The sequence below is a fragment of the Mytilus galloprovincialis genome, chromosome 12 (genome assembly GCF_965363235.1).
Source record: "Mytilus galloprovincialis chromosome 12, xbMytGall1.hap1.1, whole genome shotgun sequence".
NCBI classification, from domain to species: Eukaryota; Metazoa; Mollusca; class Bivalvia; order Mytilida; family Mytilidae; genus Mytilus; species Mytilus galloprovincialis.
Window position 1 is genome coordinate 1,537,004 of NC_134849.1, and position 19,986 is coordinate 1,556,989.

The 19,986-nt window shown below is 33.8% G+C and overlaps 1 protein-coding gene across 1 annotated transcript; it reads left to right on the plus strand.

Moving 5' to 3' along the window:
* The first annotated feature begins 1,802 nt into the window (after positions 1-1,802).
* Positions 1,803-19,986, plus strand: LOC143055020 (uncharacterized). Its single transcript, XM_076228154.1, has 3 exons — positions 1,803-2,250; positions 14,748-14,903; positions 16,198-19,986. The coding sequence occupies exons 1-3, from the start codon at positions 2,058-2,060 to the stop codon at positions 16,332-16,334; spliced, it is 486 nt and encodes a 161-aa protein (XP_076084269.1). The 5' UTR covers positions 1,803-2,057; the 3' UTR covers positions 16,335-19,986.

The following is a 19,986-nucleotide window of genomic DNA, read 5'->3' on the forward strand; positions in this document are numbered from 1 at the left end:
TCCATGCCTTATATATATCATGTACTGTATTACGACGCTAGATTAAAACTGACGAGGAAAGGTAACACCCGGCCACCGAAAGCTTTATTATTGTGAAGCCATGGTAGTCGTGTGGTCTAGCGCACCGGATACATTACAGGCGATTTGGTGTCACGATATCTCAGTAGCATGGGTTCAAATCCCGAACAAAAATTTACGAAAGCAAATTTACAGATCTAACATTGTTGAGTTGATGTTTAGACGAGTTAATTTCTAGTAAAGATATTTTTAGTACGAAAGAAATAAAAGAAGGGGAATTATACACAGTAGCAGTTGTTTCGGTTATATCAATTACACAATGAAGGACGATCACCTAAAGAAGAAGAAAGGAACTCCAAAGACCAAAACACTTCTGATTTGCCATTTGAGGATATAGGTGTTTTATAAATTTCCAGTTAACAAAACATTGATTTTTTGGAAAAACTGAGGATGTTCTTATCCCAAGAGTAGATTACCTTAGCAGTATTGGCACAACCTTTTGGAATGTTTGGTCCTTAATGCTCTTCAACTTTTTACTTGCTTGGCTTTTTAAGTTTTTATCTGATCGTCACGGATGAGTCTTATATAGACCAAACGCGCGTCTGGCGTATTGAATTATAATCAAGGTACCTTTGAAAACTATTTGATCGGCAAAAAAAACATGTTATTCGCGAAATATCTGTCTATGAATTTCTTGTACCAGTAATGTATAACATCGTTCAAAATATATTCGTCTTCGCTTGGCGGGAAATTATTTATCTGTTTCAAAGTTCGTATATCTGCTCCTTGGGGGATAGGACCTTAATCGGGACTCCGGGATCGGGTGTTTTTAAGCTCGGGATTTCGGGATTGACCCTTTCGAAATCCTGGAATTCTTTCTTCGAATTTCAAGATATCATTTCGGGACCTTGGGATTTCGTTCTTTTTAAGCCAGGGATTTCGGGATCAGGATCCCTCCTATCGCTCCTGGTATTGTCCATGTTGTCACACAAAACGTATATATAGCATTATAATATGTAAAATTGTTTATTAACATATTGATATGAGATAGATTATATTTGTGTCACAAGTGGTAGTAGTTCAAGTGAATAAGTCGTCTCATCTCTTTGTATACATACACATCAAACGTTTTATATCTATACATAAATCATTCGCCATCTCCAGCATCACAATATGAGGTTCCGAATGGGGTTTATAGAATAGAATTTGTTTTTAGAGAAAATGGGTAAAACAAAACAAAAAAGAGAAAATAGAGTTGTGCCTTAATATATAGATTTAAAAATATTGGGCAGTAAAAAATAAAGAACGGTGAAAAATTGTACCAGAAAATGCTATGTACAGAGATGAATCGATAAATTACTTCCTCAGCGCTTATAAATTCCTTCATTGTTAACTCTCCGGCATATAAAAGTAGGAATATTTCATCTCATAACAAACAGATACATATATAAAATTGAGAAAAAAAGTTTACAATAACTGTTAGTACGGCTAGGACAGAACCACATAATTAAAATGACATCTGTAAAACTCAGCTGTAAACATGGTAAAATAAGTATACGTGTGTGCAAGGAATTGCATAATATTAAATATACAATTCCTTTGTGTGGGCAATGCTCAGGGGCAATGGCTCATGTTATCTTTAAACTTGTCTTTATGTCCAGACAGATCAGATGTTTAGATAAATACTTTCCCAAACAAAAATTAAATAGTCTTCTAAAAGTCGATAGATTAATCATTTCTAAGAATGAAACTTGTTGCAAGTTAGTGAAATTTCAGTAAACAAATATATCATCAGCTACCTTTCGAATGCCTCTCTCTATAAACATCGTACAACAACACGAGTACCTTTGAATGCCTCTCTCTATATTAACATCGTACAACAAACACTGAAATCTGGGTCGAAATTAATGTGATTTTTGTAGTTGTGTGTAGGCTGTCGATACGTTGTATTGGGGCGTCGGCTTCACATCGCTGTGTCAGAGTAGTGTGTGTGATATTACAATAATCGATTTGTATAATTCAGTTTTACATCTGACAACATGGGTCTCAGTGATGCAGCTTTGGCGATTAAATTAGCTCTAATTTTTATAATCGTCGGATTTCTCCTTCATATAATTGGATTTGGAGCACCTTACTGGACAGATAATATAGTATTTAACAGAGGATTATGGCAGTATTGTATCAAAATTACAGATTCTTGTAGCTCTATTGACACAGATATCAAAGTTGGATGTGAGTACATTTAGACTGGTCAACTTAGAGGGGGTCCCGGGGTTAGATTACTCCTTACTTGTAGATTGGTCAATGTTTAGGGTGTCCCGGGTTTATATTACCCCTTACCTGTAGACTGGCCAATGTAGACATGGTAGAGGGGGTCCCGGGTTTATATAACCCCTTACTTGTAGATTGGTCAATGTAGAGGGTGTCCCGGGTTTATATTACCCCTTACTTGTAGTTTTTTAGTTTTTAATGATTTAGATAATAATATTAGTAAAACAGAAATTTCTGATGCTATTGCGAGCTTAAAATCAGGCAAGGCCTGTGGACCTGATTTGATTTCAAATGAAATGTTAAAATATAGTCAGTCATATTTATAAATTATTTAATTTGTGCCTCAAGAATAGTGTGTACCCAAAGATTTGGGCTGATGGTTTTATTTCGCCAATTTTTAAATCAGATGATCCTTGTGATCCATCTACCTATAGAGGTATAACAATTACTTGTACCATTGGTAAACTTTTTAACAATATTTTGAATACAAGACTTGACAAATTTTTGTACCAAAACAACTTAATTCATAATTCTCAGATTGGCTTTACAAAAAATGCCAGAACTTCAGATCATATATTTTTTTTGAAAACACTGATAGACAAATACTGTCACAGTAAAGAGGGTAGACTATATATGATATACTTGTTTTGTAGACTTTCGCAAAGCATTCAACAGTGTAATTCATATAGGTCTTAAACTGAAGCTTATTAATATGAAAGTTGGTACTTTATTTTATAATATTATATCAGATATGTATAATAATAGTAAAGCAGGTGTAAGAGTTGGAGCTTCTCTCACTGACCCTTTTAGCATTAAATTAGGTGTAAGACAAGGAGACAACTGGAGTCCTTCATTATTTAAATTTTTTATAAATGACTTCCCATCTTATCTTGACTCCTGTCTGGATGCAGTTTCCCTGCACTCAGAGAAATTAAATTGTTTGATGTATGCGGATGATATTGTGATTATGTCAACATCAGCCACAGGGCTTCAAAGTAGACTTGATCAACTAGAAAAATATTGTGCTGACTGGTGCCTGAAAGTTAATATTAGAAAGACTAAAGTCATAATTTTTAATAAGGCTGGAAGGAAAATTCAGGAGAATTTTCGACTGCAGAATAACTTGATTGACTGTGTCGCTCATTACAAATATTTAGGTGTTCACTTTACTGCATCTGGAAGTTTTCATCTAGCTAAAACTGAACTTTATAATAAGGCTCTTAAGGCCTACTATAAACTTAGAAAGGATTTTATCAATTTGTCTCCTGGAATAAAATCTTGTGTTCATATTTTTGATCATACCCTTAAACCCATTCTGTTATACAATTCAGAGGTATGGGGAGGTTATAATGTCTCTTGTAATAAATTACAGTCTTCCTTATTTAATCTTGAAAATATTTAAAAAAATCTTAAGTGTGAGAATCTCCATCTTAAATTTTTTCTAAATTTATACTTGGTGTACACAAAAGGAGTGTCAATTTTGCTGTATTATCAGAACTGGGACGTTTCACCTTACATTATGATATTGTAAAGTCAATTGTAAAATACTGGTATAGATTTGAAAATCTTACAACTGAATTCAGTCTATTGAAAGATGCTTATAAATGCAGCCAAGAGCTTCACAAATCTAACATAACTTCTTGGTTCTCATTTGTTAAAAAAGTATTAGAAGTTTTTGAAATTAAACAAGAAGTAAAACATTTCGGACAATATAAATTTTTGAACATATCTAGTAAATTAATTCACACTAAATATATTAGCAATTGGTATGCTAGCCAAAATAAAGCTTCTGACGGAAAACTGTTTAATTATGTGAAATTTAAGCAGAATTTTGGTTATGAAAATTATCTTTCTTTAATTAAGAACTTTGATTTTAGAAGATCTATATGCAAATTACGTATTTCTGCTCATAAGCTTCAAATTGAAGTTGGTCGTTTTTCAAATAATTTCCACGAAATGAAAGAATTTGCAAAAAATGCTCCTCTGGCTGTGTTGAAGATGAAATCCATTTTTTAACTAACTGTGAAAATTTTAAATCAGATAGAGATGCTCTCTTTGACTTTGTTTGACAAAGAATTCCAAATTTTTCTATACTTGATAATCAGCATAAATTTATTTATTTATTAAACTGTGAAGACAATCAGGTCCTTAATGCTGTTGGTAATTTTATTAAAGTGAATATGAGTTAGTAATTGTATTGTAACTGTATGTAAAAAATTGTTTGTATCTATGTATCTCATTTTGTATCTATGCAAATCAATATTCTTTTGCCTTATTCATGTATACTCTGTATGCCCCTTGTGGGCCCTTAATTGGAAATAAAATATGTTCTGTTCTGTTCTGTTCTGTAGATTGGTCAATGTTTAGGGGGTCCCGGGTTTATATTATCCCTTACTTGTAGACATGGTAGAGGGGGTCCCGGGTTTATATTATCCCTTACTTGTAGACATGGTAGAGGGTGTCCCGGGTTTATATTACCCATTACTTGTAGATTGGTCAATGTTTAGGGGGTCACGGGTTTATATTATCCCTTACTTGTAGATTGGTCAATGTTTAGGGGGTCACGGGTTTATATTATCCCTTACTTGTAGACATGGTAGAGGGTGTCCCGGGTTTATATTACCCATTACTTGTAGATTGGTCAATGTTTAGGGGGTCACGGGTTTATATTATCCCTTACTTGTAGATTGGTCAATGTTTAGGGGGTCCCGGGTTTATATTACCCCCTTACTTGTAGACATGGTAGAGGGTGTCCCGGGTTTATATTATCCCTTACTTGTAGACATGGTAGAGGGTGTCCCGGGTTTATATTATCCCTTACTTGTAGACATGGTAGAGGGTGTCCCGGGTTTATATTATCCCCTTACTTGTAGACATGGTAGAGGGTGTCCCGGGTTTATATTACCCCCTTACTTGTAGACATGGTAGAGGGTGTCCCGGGTTTATATTACCCATTACTTGTAGATTGGTCAATGTTTAGGGGGTCCCGGGTTTATATTACCCCTTACTTGTAGACATGGTAGAGGGTGTCCCGGGTTTATATTACCCATTACTTGTAGATTGGTCAATGTTTAGGGGGTCCCGGGTTTATATTACCCACTTACTTGTAGATTGGTCAATGTTTAGGGGGTCCCGGGTTTATATTACCCCTTACTTGTAGATTGGTCAATGTTGAGGGAGTCCCGGGTTTATATTACCCCTTACTTGTAGACATGGTAGAGGGTGTCCCGGGTTTATATTACCCACTACTTGTAGATTGGTCAATGTTTAGGGGGTCCCGGGTTTATATTACCCCTTACTTGTAGATTGGTCAATGTTTAGGGGGTCCCGGGTTTATATTACCCCTTACTTGTAGACATGGTAGAGGGTGTCCCGGGTTTATATTACCCATTACTTGTAGATTGGTCAATGTTTAGGGGGTCCCGGGTTTATATTACCCCTTACTTGTAGACATGGTAGAGGGTGTCCCGGGTTTATATTACCCATTACTTGTAGATTGGTCAATGTTTAGGGGGTCCCGGGTTTATATTACCCCTTACTTGTAGATTGGTCAATGTTTAGGGGGTCCCGGGTTTATATTACCCCTTACTTGTAGATTGGTCAATGTTGAGGGAGTCCCGGGTTTATATTACCCCTTACTTGTAGATTGGTCAATGTTTAGGGGGTCCCGGGTTTATATTACCCCTTACTTGTAGATTGGTCAATGTTGAGGGAGTCCCGGGTTTATATTACCCCTTACTTGTAGATTGGTCAATGTAGACATGGTAGAGGGTGTCCCGGGTTTATATTACCAATTACTTGTAGATTGGTCAATGTTTAGGGGGTCCCGGGTTTATATTACCCCCTTACTTGAAGATTGGTCAATGTTTAGGGTGTCCCGGGTTTATATTACCCCTTACTTGTAGATTGGTCAATGTTTAGGGTGTCCCGGGTTTATATTACCCACTACTTGTAGATTGGTCAATGTTGAGGGAGTCCCGGGTTTATATTACCCCTTACTTGTAGATTGGTCAATGTAGACATGGTAGAGGGTGTCCCGGCCCGGGTTTATATTACCAATTACTTGTAGATTGGTCAATGTTTAGGGGGTCCCGGGTTTATATTACCCCCTTACTTGTAGATTGGTCAATGTTTAGGGTGTCCCGGGTTTATATTACCCCTTACTTGTAGATTGGTCAATGTTTAGGGGGTCCCGGGTTTATATTACCCCTTACTTGTAGATTGGTCAATGTTTAGGGTGTCCCGGGTTTATATTACCCATTACTTGTAGTTTGGTCAATGTTTAGGGTGGCTCGGGGTTGGATTCACCCTTTTTCCAGTTTTTTTTAATTGACTCGAGAAAAAATCTAGCCCCTCCTTGTTAGCAAATTCTAAACCACACAAAACGTCGGCAAATGTCACCTTTTGCTAAATAGCATACTCATGGTTTTCCAGGACTGTATGGGAAAGCGAATATGCAGTCACGTTCTGCAAAATGCTCTTTGAAATTTAAAAAAGTATGCTTAGCCACCCCCATATTCACACACCGATATACATGTAGTAAGATGTTTTATGAACCCATGTTTTACATTTTGTAGATGTTTTATGAACCCATGTTTTACATTTTGTAGATGCTTTATGAACCCATGTTTTACATTTTGTAGATGTTTTATGAACCCATACTTTACATTTTTTGGATGATTTTATAGAGAAATATCACGAACGTGTCCCTAGCCGCTTACATCAATCTATGATCATGATGATAGCTGTCATATTTATAATTAACAACAAGTTACAATCATAACAATTAAAGTTGCGAAAATGAATTCTTCTTCTTCTTCTTCTTCTTCTTCTTCTTCTTCTTCTTCTTCTTCTTCTTCTTCTTCTTCTTCTTCTTCTTCTTCTTCTTCTTCTTCTTCTTCTTCTTCTTCTTCTTCTTCTTCTTCTTCTTCTTCTTCTTCTTCTTCTTCTTCTTCTTCTTCTTCTTCTTCTTCTTCTTCTTCTTCTTCTTCTTCTTCTTCTTCTTCTTCTTCTTCTTCTTCTTCTTCTTCTTCTTCTTCTTCTTCTTCTTCTTCTTCTTCTAATATGTCTAGGTGAACCATCAATCTTTCGTTTCTTCTTCTTCTTCTTCTTCTTGAATGGTAGACTAATATGTCTAGGTGAACCATCAATCTTTCGTTTGTGCATTGGGGTCTATTAAGGGGTATTTTGGGATGTAGAAAGGAGGGAGGGTTTTACTATAGAACCCTATGGGACTTTATTTTCTAAAATTTTCAAATGAATATAACTTGAAAACTGTAAGTGATAGACACATGCAGTCTTCAGAAATGATTATAGGACAATAAAACAAATCACATGAAATAAAGGGGGAGTCCCTCAAAATTAAACGGTCAACATCCCCACCCCTAAACCATATATATTCTTGTATGGGACAATAAAACTAATCAAATGAAATTAATGGGGAGTTCCTGAGGGTCACCCTTACCCCGTTCAATTTGAGAATGTGCTATTATCTTGTAAACGGTCCAGATCCCCACCCTTAAACAATATATATTTTTGTAGGGGACAATAAAACAAATGAAATGATATAGAAGGGAAGTTGCTAGGGGGTCACCCCACCCCTCTTGTTTGAAAACTTGTAAACGGTCAACATCCCCACCCCTAAACCATATATATTCTTGTATGGGACAATAAAACTAATCAAATGAAATTAAAGGGGAGTTCCTGAGGGTCACCCTTACCCCGCTCAATTTGAGAATGTGCTATTATCTTGTAAACGGTCCAGATCCCCACCCCTAAACCATATGTATTCTTGTAGGGGACAATAAAACAAATGAAATGATATAAAAGGGAAGTTCCTAGGGGGTCACCCCACCCCTCTTGTTTGAAAACTTGTAAACGGTCAACATCCCCACCCCTAAACCATATATATTTTTGTATGGGACAATAAAACTAATCAAATGATGAAATTAAAGGGGAGTTCCTGTGGGTCACCCTTACCCCGCTCAATTTGAGAATGTGCTATTATCTTGTAAACAGTCCAGATCCCCACCCCTAAACCATATGTATTCTTGTAGGGGACAATAAAACAAATAAAATGAAATAAAAGGGAACTCCTGAGGGGGTCACCCCACCCCCTCTTGTTTGAAAACTTGTAAACGGTCAACATCCCCACCCCTAAACCATATATTTTTTTGTAGGGGACAATAAAACAAATGAAATGAAATAAAAAGGAAGTCCTGAGGGGGTCACTCCACCCCCTCTTGTTTGAAAACTTGTAAACAGTTAACATCATCAACCCTAAATCATATATATTCTTGTATGGGACAATAAAACAAATCAAATGAAATGTACGTAAAGTACCTGGGGGTCACCACCACCCCTTCCTGTTTAAATACTTGTAAATGGTGGAGATCCCCACCCCTAAGCCATATATATTCTTGTATGGGACAAAAAATCAAATCAAATGAATATGGGACCATATGAATGGCGAGTTATGGGAGCTTTGTTTGGGAGACTTCGTAACAGCATCCTGTTACATTTACTTCTTGTTTTACTTGTAAATACTGACTGTGGTGTTAATAATGGGCTGTTTTTGCTTAGCCTTCACCCATCATGCCCGCCCATATGGGTATATTACTGTTCAAATGAAATTATTATTATTAACATATTTTGTTGATGAAATTGAAATATTTCTTTTGCTCCCTATGCATGCTATGTATTTATTATTACAATGTAAAGTACAAGTATGTCAATAGGGATGACGCGTCTGGCATATTTATAAAAATAACACCAATGTAAACGAATATGTTTTATGATGTTAATTTACTAATACTAATAAACATACCACAGCATGTATTAGTGAGTAGTCAAGGTCATAGTACGCAGTTGTATATTATCAAAGATTGCGGTTTAATTAAATGTACACGATAGACTAATTTAGCGGTTTTTATCTATTCATTATTTTGTCAATGTTTTCCATTTATTTGAATTGTGACAAAAATAGAGCCACAGCTACATGTATGGCTTGCAAGAACCAACCTTTCAGTAAAACGAAAACGAAAAGTCCGACTTGGGTTTGAATTTTGGCAACATAAGATCCACAGCTACATGTATAAATTGCACTATTAGATGTTTATGTACTGAATGGATGTGACAAATTGCCCCGGTATTCATTACGAGTGGTTTAAATTACACCTTTATAAATAATAACATCCGAATTATATATACTTATATATGGTATAAAAAGTGACATTATCTATATTTAATCTATAATGTATTATGATAACTATAATTGTTATATGCATCAGCCACGAAAAGCTAATAAAGGCTTACATGTACGTAATGATGAATATGATGCTGCTTCTAACAGGCCCGGAGACAGGGGATTCGAGGGGCTTGTAAGAACCCCCCTTTGAAAACGAAAAAGCACTATAAAAGTCAACGTTGTGTTTGGATTGCGACTCTTAAAGTTAATGTATCGTTTGTTGCGAGTCGACAACAGTGTACAACCCCCCCCCCCCCCAAAAAAAAAAAAAAAAAAAAAATCCCCTAAACCCCCAACCAACCCCCTTCTTTCTCTCTCCTTGAAAATTCCGAGCTACGATCCTGTATGGTAAATAGTCATGAACAAAAAATATTATGGTCAACTCAATATGTTTATATAATAAACTGTCCACGCCTTGTTTGAGCTGTTTTTGTCCTTGATTTCTTTGTCATGTTTATGGGTGTTATTTTTATTGCAAATGTTTAATATACTAATCATTGAATTTATTTTGCCCACTATTTAGAAATCAAATTGATCTATATCTAAAATTGATTTTTAATAAGATGTACATGATGGTAGCCTGAGATTGTGACCTTTTCCTAAATAAAGGCAACAGTAGTATACCGCTGTTCAAAACTCATAAATCCATGGACAAAAAACAAAATCGGGGTAGCAAACTAAAACCGAGGGAAACGCATTAAATATAAGAGGAGAACAACGACATAACACTAAAATGTAACACACATAGACAAAATCCCACGAGAATAACAAATATAACATATACATGTATATATAACATCAAAACCAAATACATGAATTTGGGATAGACAAGTACCGTGACACGTCTTATCGCAATGTGAATTTACACTCAAAAATAAGAGAAAACAAACGACACAACGTTATAATGTAATACACACAGAAACGAACTATAATATAACAATGGCCATATTCCTGACTTGGTACAGGGCATTTTTAAAGGAAAAAATGATGGGTTGAACCTGGTTTTGTGGCATGCCAAACCTCGCACTTTTATGGCCATGTGAAATATAACATCAAAATGACAACGCAGGACTACAATATAAATAAATTGGAGAACACATTTGACAAAGAATTACACGAACAATAGCCAACAAAAGGCAACAAGTTCAAAATTTTAATACGCCAGAAGTGTATTTTGTCCACACAAGACCTACGTGTGACGCCCAGATACAAAAGTTTGAAAGCCGATCTAAGTTATACATGAACATGATGAACGCCTGTACAATATAATGATATATTTCGCTACAAATCTAAAATCTATTCAATGCATTTCTTCACATGCACATGTTTTCACGTTGTTTTTACAATCGAGTTAAGCCCAGCACAAGGCCATTACGCTGCACAGATTGTTGTTCCCATGATAACTGAAACATTTATTTGTGTAGATAAGGGATGCATGACAACTTCTTGAATATTTTATTATGCAAAATACATGTATTGTGTGTAGTGTGTAGTTTGGAATGATTGATGAGTAACACACAAACCACTTTGACATAAACAAGGCGTGCACTTGTTTTTCTACAACTTTTAACTTAATTTTGATAAAAAGGCGAAGTTTGGTGTGGGTGTGAATTGAATCAGCGGATTAAATTGATTCTGTCGTTTAATTTATTTAAAACAGATGAGGGGGGGGGGGGGGTAAATAATAGAGAAAAATAGTAAAAAAATAGAATAATGAGATGTTTAAATGTTATGAATTAATAACAGAAGGAAATTTTTTATCAAGAATATCTAGAGAAAAGGAAAAGCGTAACCAAAATAAAATAAAGAGTTAAAGGAACCTCATCCAGAACAACGCCGCGTAGCTCTTTGATTTCAAATATGATGTCCTAATCTTGGTCTTATCGTTATTCCTTATTATCTGGATTTTAACAAATGCTTAATCATATTAATATTTATTTTAAATCAATTCCTATTCTGTATTTTATTTTGTCCTATTTTTCAGAGCCGTAAATTATTACTTGTTATATTGGAAGCAATATAATTGACGTGGAAAAGGGGGTGGGGTACGTCCGGCTATGTATACTTTATCATGTTCACAGAAAAATCATTATCCTTTTACTATAATTCCCAGATATTAGACATATTATCATTGACAATTGACATTTAAAGTAGATGTTATCGCCATGAATCATTCATAATAATTATATCACAAGATAAGGACATAGTTTTTACAGACAACTTAACATGAGATGAATATGTATGATCATGCGACATTTAAAACTCATTGTTATATTAGGGAGAAACCATTCAACTTGAAGGGAGTTGTCTCAGAAATATTTTATATACTTTGATATATAACACTAAGGTTGTGGTTTGTTTTTTAGTCAGAAAATATAGATTTTTCGTCGCGATTAATCACGTCTATCACATTATATTTTTACATCAAATTGGGGATCAGAATAATTAATATATATAAAAAAAATACCCCCCCCCCTTTGGAAGTTCAATGGTAGCTCCGTTATCACCCTGACATATACAAATGTACGCATACCTCGTTTGCGTTAATAAAGGGTCTGGGGCAGCCACCTCCTGAAAACAGTTGAGCGATTATCCAAATTAAAAAATGATAGAATTTGTTCATACTTTTAGTCTTTGCCAAAACGTTGTAAACATGATATTCATATGATGAAGACATAATTTTTCAATCAGTTTAATTAAAGTTTGAGCTGGCATGTCAGTTAACTGCTAGATGTCTGATGTTATTTATGTATTATTGTCATTTTGTTTATTTTCTTTGGTTACATCTTCTGACATCAGACTCGGACTTCTCTTGAACTGAATTTTAATGTACGTATTGTTATACCTTTACTTTTCTGCATTGGCTAGAGGTATAGGGGGAGGGTTGAGATCTTACAAGCATGTTTAACCCCGCCGCATTTTTGCGCATGTCCCAAGTCAGAAGCCTCTGGCCTTTGTTAGTCTAGTATTATTTTAACTTTTAGTTTCTTGTGCACAATTTGGAGTTTAGTATGGCGTTCATTATCACTGAACTAGTATATATTTGTTTAGGGGCCAGCTGACGGACGCCTCCGGGTACGGAAATTTCTCGTTGCATTGAAGACCTGTTGGTGACCTTCTGCTGTTGTCTGCTCTATGGTCGGGTTGTTGTCTCTTTGGCACATTCCTCATTTCCATTCTCAATTGTTTTGATATAGTAGACTTGATATATGTCAAAAATATAATAAAAATTTTAAGCCAGGCCAACAAGCATTAATTTTCCTCAACTACAGGTTGTGACACAATGACACATTTTGATTTTGTGTAGGAAAAAACATCATTATGAGATTAGAAGCAAACTAATTCCTGTTTTAAACCATGATAGAGTGAGAGGTCTTTCAAGTTGATTTAAGCAATCAATTGTGGTAAAAAGTTTCGAGAGAACATATAGTTTTAATTTTTTTAATTATTTTGCTCGACTATCTCAATTTGTCAGTGAACATTTATAAACTTGAAATACAGCATATGACAATGTATGAGGGAATCAAACAAACTAGCATATGACATTTTATGTCCGGAATCATAGATTATAAAAGGTCACAAATATCCTTTTCTGAAAGTCAGAGAGTATCAACAAGGAAGAATACATTTTCTTGGTTTTAACATACATTTTGTTGGTTTTAACATACATTTTGTTGTAACATACATTTTGTTGGTTTTAACATACGTTTTCTTGGTTTTAACATACATTTTGTTGGTTTTAACATACATTTTGTTGGTTTTAACATACGTTTTGTTGCACTAATTTTCTAGTTTGTGTTTGGAAATTTTTTTTTTTTTTTTTTTTTTTTTTGTCATTACTATTCAAAACAGATTTATTGACGGATGATTTATCATCTAATTTGTTACTATGCCAGATGTTACTTGTGGAGCAGGAATACCTTTTCATAGCACACGAGATCGCCCCAGGTTTTAAGCATTGTTCGTCTTGCTCAATGTATAATTTTGTATGCAGGGTTGTTGTCTCTTTTGCACATTCCCCATTTCCATTCTCAATTTTATTTTGATGATTTGTTTGTCTTTATGCCTCTGAAATGTTCGTTTTGCCATGGTGTTTGTTGTTTTTTGAATGTTCCATGGCAGGAGCGGAGATTTAAAAACAATATACAAAGCTAATATAAATATGTAATCAGCACGTCTCTAATAATCTATAATTTTGCGCACCAAATTATTGTCTAATCATTAGCTTTAATTTTTCGGCCTATATTTGCCTATATTTTTTTACTCTTTTTTTTACTTTTTTTCTTCAATTTGGCCCATTGTTTACCATTATGATAGAGCTAATTTCCTAATGCTTTGAAAGTAAAACATAAGTTAGCTTACTTGTTTTGTTTGTATACTTGTCTTGTCTATAAATGTTTACTCAAGCTGTATATTAAGATTGACATCTTCAAACAATATACATGATATAAATATATTAAGCATAGTTTCGATTATCTGATTATAGCTGTTCCTCCTCTTAATAAGCTATTGATTTTCAAATAGTTTGGTCTAGATCATCACTTAAAGAGACATTTATTGTCGAAATGCATATCTGGTGCAAAATAAAATTGGTACCGTTTATGTTTTATTAAACCTTTATATATTATATTTAAATGTGATTGGATTTACAACTGTACAATATTCAAACAAAGAAAGCAAACTTACCAAAGTCTTTCTCTATATATGCGTTAGATGTAACTCCATGATGGCATATACAACTTTATATATCATCTAAATGTATAAACCCATGCATATATATATATATATATATATATATTTCTGTGACTGTATCTTACATTAATTTGTAGGATCCTTTACTATAGATAATTTAGCTGATCTGTAACAATAACATCTTCATGCCTTATATATCATGTACTGTAGTACGCCGCTAGATTAAAACTGACGTGGAAAGGTAACACATGGCCAGCGAAAGCTCTTTTTTTGAGAGCCCAGGTGGTCGTGTGGTCTAGCGGGACGGTTGCAGTGCAGGCGATTTGGTGTCACGATATCACAGTAGCATGGGTTCGAATCCCGGCGAGGGAAGAACCAAAAATTTGCGAAAGCAAATTTACAGATTTAACATTGTTGGGTTGATGTTTAGACGAGTTGTATATATATATATATAAAGGAAACATTAAGTATAGTCATAGCAACATGATCAGAGATAATTAACTGATTGTATCTATTTCAGTTGGAGACTGGTTGACGGCCACGAAGACCTTCGAATGTTTCGGATTAATTGGATCTATTGCCTGTTTAGTACTCATTGGAATATTTATCTGCGTAGGGAGATGTTCCGGAAGTAAATGCATTGCCGTTTTCAATGTCATCGTATTATTAGGGACTGGTAAGTCTAATACGAATAGATTCATGTGTATTCACTCATGCGTAAAGAAATAAAAAAAAATTGTGAAGAAAAAGTCACTTTAACCCAATAGAACAACACATACAAATGGAAGACATTCAACGGACAACAAATGTTCAACGAAAGACAATTTCTATACAATATATCTAGAGCTTTACCAGAAGAAGGAGGCTATTAAAGTATTAAGTAGTGATTGATTTTAACGGAAGCAATCAAAAATATGCTAACAACAATCATATCTGTACATAACGATTCATATTAAGATATACTAACAACAATTTCGACTATCATGACTTTATCAAACATTAGAAAGAATGGAAAAAAAAACTCATATTATTGGCTTGGTATAGTCATTTTCCAAACAAATGCAATAATGCAGTTGATAAAATATCTGTCATATTTTTCGCTTGGTATATTCATTTTCCAAATAAATGCAATAAGACAGTAGATAAGCTGACCGGAATGGAGGACACAAGTTCGGACTTTAATTAAAAAAAATACTAAAACATCTTAAGGCTTTCATAATGTACTTTTCTTTGAATATATAAGATCTTCACCTAACATGCTTTTAAAGCACTTACATCTAATTAGCATGAATATGTACGCCCTATCAGTACTATTGGTACATTGTACAAGAAAATTAAAAAAAACGTCAGTATAAGTAGATTTAATTGCATATCTAAATTCATCATCCTTTTGAAGTTTTCCACCTTAAGCTTTAATTTTCGTATCAAATGCAACTGCATCCTGTGATGTAATATTCAACCTTTTTAAGTTATTTCTTGTCAAATATAAAAGTCAACGAGACATATCCTCTATCAAAGCTTTAAATGTACAAGGAATTGACGACTTCACACTATTCTGGTAATGATTAAATCAGCCAATGAAATGTAAGCCATCATTTAAGTTGTGTATAATATCCGACAAAACTAGAGTATCCCTAAATAGAAAAAAGAAAGTAGAACGTGTCGTTAGCTTAGATAAAGCATTTGTATTTTAATCAGATTCCACTAACTGCATTGTTCTTGTCTTCATCATGTTCATAAATCGTTATTAATATACTATTCTAGATATAAAAAAAGAAGATGTGTAATGATTGCCAATGAGACAACTCTCCACAAGAGACCAAAATGACACAGCAATTAACAACTATAGGTCACAGTACGGCCTTCAACAATAAACAAAACCTATACCACACAGTCAGCTATAAAAAGCCCCGAAATGACAATGTAAAACAGTTCAAACGAGATTTATAGTCTGTTTATTCTCTTTGCAGGTGCTTGCATTCTGATTGCCATCATAATCTATGCTTCCGAGGCCGGTAACTTAGCCTGGGCATTTGGTCTAGCCACTACTGGAGGTGTTTGTTTCGCTCTAGCCGGAATATTCATGATCGTGTCTATGTGCCAGTAAGCACGTGACTAAGTAGGGAAGACAAAAATTATCATTTTAATGGTTTTCACGTGACAAATTTAATATCTAAGGATAAAAATATAGAAAAAATAGTATGTAAATACTACAGATTATGTTTATAATCTAAACTTCTTCAAAGATATAACCCTTTTTAATTGTTTTTCTTAAAATAATAATACATTTTACACAATTGTTTGCTTTTGTTCAACATGTTCTGTAAATTTCTAATAGAGTTATATCTATAGTTTTGAAAAGATGTTAAAACTTCTGTGGCCTTCGTCAATAGCTAATTCTGCCTTACTTGATACCCATCATTCATCTTTTGTGTGGAGCATAATTAACAGATACATTTGGCAATCCTCGGGTGAATACGGTACGGAATCGACCGAGTTGTGACGAATTTGATAATTGCTTTCGACTCGAAAAAAAAAAGTCAATATCCCTTTTTAAAAAAGTTATTTATTTTTCTAAGTAATAAATGAAAATTAACATTTTTTTTTCATTTCTCATCTGAAACCGTATTTTAAACTGTCACATGTACAATCAAGTAATTTATTAAAAAAAAAAAAAAGATACCACTATCCCACAAAAAATGAATGGTCGGTGACTTAAAAACTATTGTTGATTTGCATAGTTTATAGATTTTTTTTCTCTCCAGAAAACTGTTTATATTTTGTATATGTGTATAAATGGTACATAACTATCAATGCATATATAGCGCTATACGTTGTCTTGCCATATAACTGTATATATTGTTTTGCAGCATTTGAGTGCAATACTCAGTTCATTACCTCATACATGTGTAACATGTGCTTTAATGTCTGTATAGTGTATATACATACATCATGTACACTCAGCGTATGTACAGGGTAACAGGTTGTATTACTGATACCACATTAATAAAGCTACTGTTTCTTTACTCTCTATTATTTTATCAAGTACACAAAGGAACCAGATTTCTTATCACCGCATTCACTTCTCTCCGTCAAAGATTTGTCATGTGTTTATCACAAATTTGTTATTTCCTAAACATTCTGTTTTTATTTTTAAAAAAGATCGTTTGAAACTGATTTTTATACGACCGCAAATTTTGAAAAAATTTTCGTCGTATATTGCTATCACGTTGGCGTCGGCGTCGTCGTCGTCGTCGTCGTCGTCCGGCGTCGTCGTCCGGCGTCCGAATACTTTTAGTTTTCGCACTATAACTTTAGTAAAAGTGAATGGAAATCTATGAAATTTTAACACAAGGTTTATGACCACAAAAGGAAGGTTGGTATTGATTTTGGGAGTTTTGGTCCCAACATTTTAGGAATTAGAGGCCAAAAAGGGCCCAAATAAGCATTTTCTTGGTTTTCGCACTATAACTTTAGTTTAAGTTAATAGAAATCTATGAAATTTTGACACAAGGTTTATGACCACAAAAGAACGGTTGGGATTGATTTTGGGAGTTTTGGTCTCAACAGTTTAGGAATTAGGGGCCAAAAAAGGGCCCAAATAAGCATTATTCTTGGTTTTCGCACAATAACATTAGTTTAAGTAAATAGAAATCAATGAAATTTAAACACAATGTTAATGACTACAAAAGGAAGGTTGGTATTGATTTTTGGAGTTTAGGTCCCAACAGTTTAGGAATTAGGGGCCAAAAAGGGACCCAAATAAGCATTTTTCTTGGTTTTCGCACCATAACGTTAGTATAAGTAAATAGAAATCTATGAAATTTAAACACAAGGTTTATGACCATAAAAGAAAGGTTGGGTTTGATTTTGGGAGTTTTGGTCCCAACATAATAAGGGGCCCAAAGGGTCCAAAATTAAACTTTTGTTTGATTTCATCAAAATTGAATAATTGGGGTTCTTTGATATGCTGAATCTAACTGTCATGACTGTGTATGTAGATTCTTAACTTTTGGTCCCGTTTTCAAATTGGTCTACATTAAGGTCCAAAGGGTCCAAAATTAAACTTAGTTTGATTTTGACAAAAAATGAATCAGTTAGGTTCTTTGATATGCTGAATCTAAAAATGTACTTAGATTCTTGATTATTGGCCCAGTTTTCAAGTTGGTCCAAATCGGGGTCCAAAATTAAACTTTGTTTGATTTCATCAAAAATTGAATAAATGGGGTTCTTTGATATTCCAAATCTAACTGTGTATGTAGATTCTTCATTTTTGGTCCTGTTTTCAAATTGGTCTACACTAAAGTCCAAAGGGTCCAAAATTAAACTTAGTCTGATTTTAACAAAAATTGAAATCTTGAAGTTCTTTGATATGCTGAATCCAAAAATGTACTTAGATTTTTTATTATGGGCCCAGTTTTCAAGTTGGTCCAAATCAGGATCTAAAATTATTATATTAAGTATTGTGTAATAGCAAGTCTTTTCAATTGCACAGTATTGCGCAATGGCAAGAAATATCTAATTGCACAATATTGTGAAATATCAAATTTTTTTTTAATTAGAGTTATCTTTCTTTGTCCAGAATAGTAAGCAAGAAATATCTAATTGCAAAATATTGTGCAATAGCAAGATTTTTTTTTAATTGGAGTTATCTTTCTTTGTCCAGAATCAACTTAAATCTTTGTTATATACAATATACAATGTATATTCACTTTTTACTACCAACTGATAAATTAAAATAATCTTTACCATTCAGTGATAACAAGCAGTTTTTTTTTACATCTTAATATTTTATGATGTATTGAAATGAGTAGTTATTGTTGCAAACTCCATTAGAAATTTTAATTGAGATTAGTTTTGGAATAAGGGAAAGGGGGATGTGATTAAAAAAATTGGGTTCAATTTTTCTCATTTGAAATTTCATAAATAAAAAAGAAAATTTCTTCAAACATTTTTTTGAGAGGATTAATATTCAACAGCATAGTGAATTGCTCTAAGAGAAACAAAAATTTTAAGTTCATTAGAACACATTCATTCTGTGTCAGAAACCTATGCTGTGTCAACTATTTAATCACAATCCAAATTTAGAGCTGAATCCAGCTTGAATGTTGTGTCCATACTTGCCCTAACCGTTCAGGGTTCAACCTCTGCGGTCGTATAAAGCTACGCCCTGCGAAGCATCTGGTTTAAAGATTTAAAAGAATATGCTGGGGAAATATTATTTGTTTCTGTTTTGAACTATTTCTAATTGAAAATGCAAATTGGAAAAAAAAGATTTATTAACGAATTATAGCCCTTGGCCGCTCTAACATTGTCTAAACTGTTGTTTTCAACCTCATCTGATTATAAAAATGTAGGCATTTTTGTTTTTGTTTACATGAGTTATACACTCAGGCATATTTGTGATAAAACGTTCTCTGTTTAATATTATTTTTTATAATGAAAAACATTATACGGCTTCCTATGTACGATTGAGAGCATGTTGGACGGAACGAACGAAAAAGAAAGGAAACCAGCTGAAATGATGTGTTTTTATATAGAACATGTATATTAGAAAGGTAAACTAAGTCCAAACGCCCTTTTTATTTTTGTGTATGTTGGTATATCGTTGTATTTTTTATTATACTTTTAGTGTGTAATATAGTGTACAATATTTTTTATGATATATATATGCAATCGTGTTTTATTATTTTATGTAGGCATCTATTATATATGCATATTACTTTTTCTTACTTTAAAATAAAGGCTGATTAACCAAA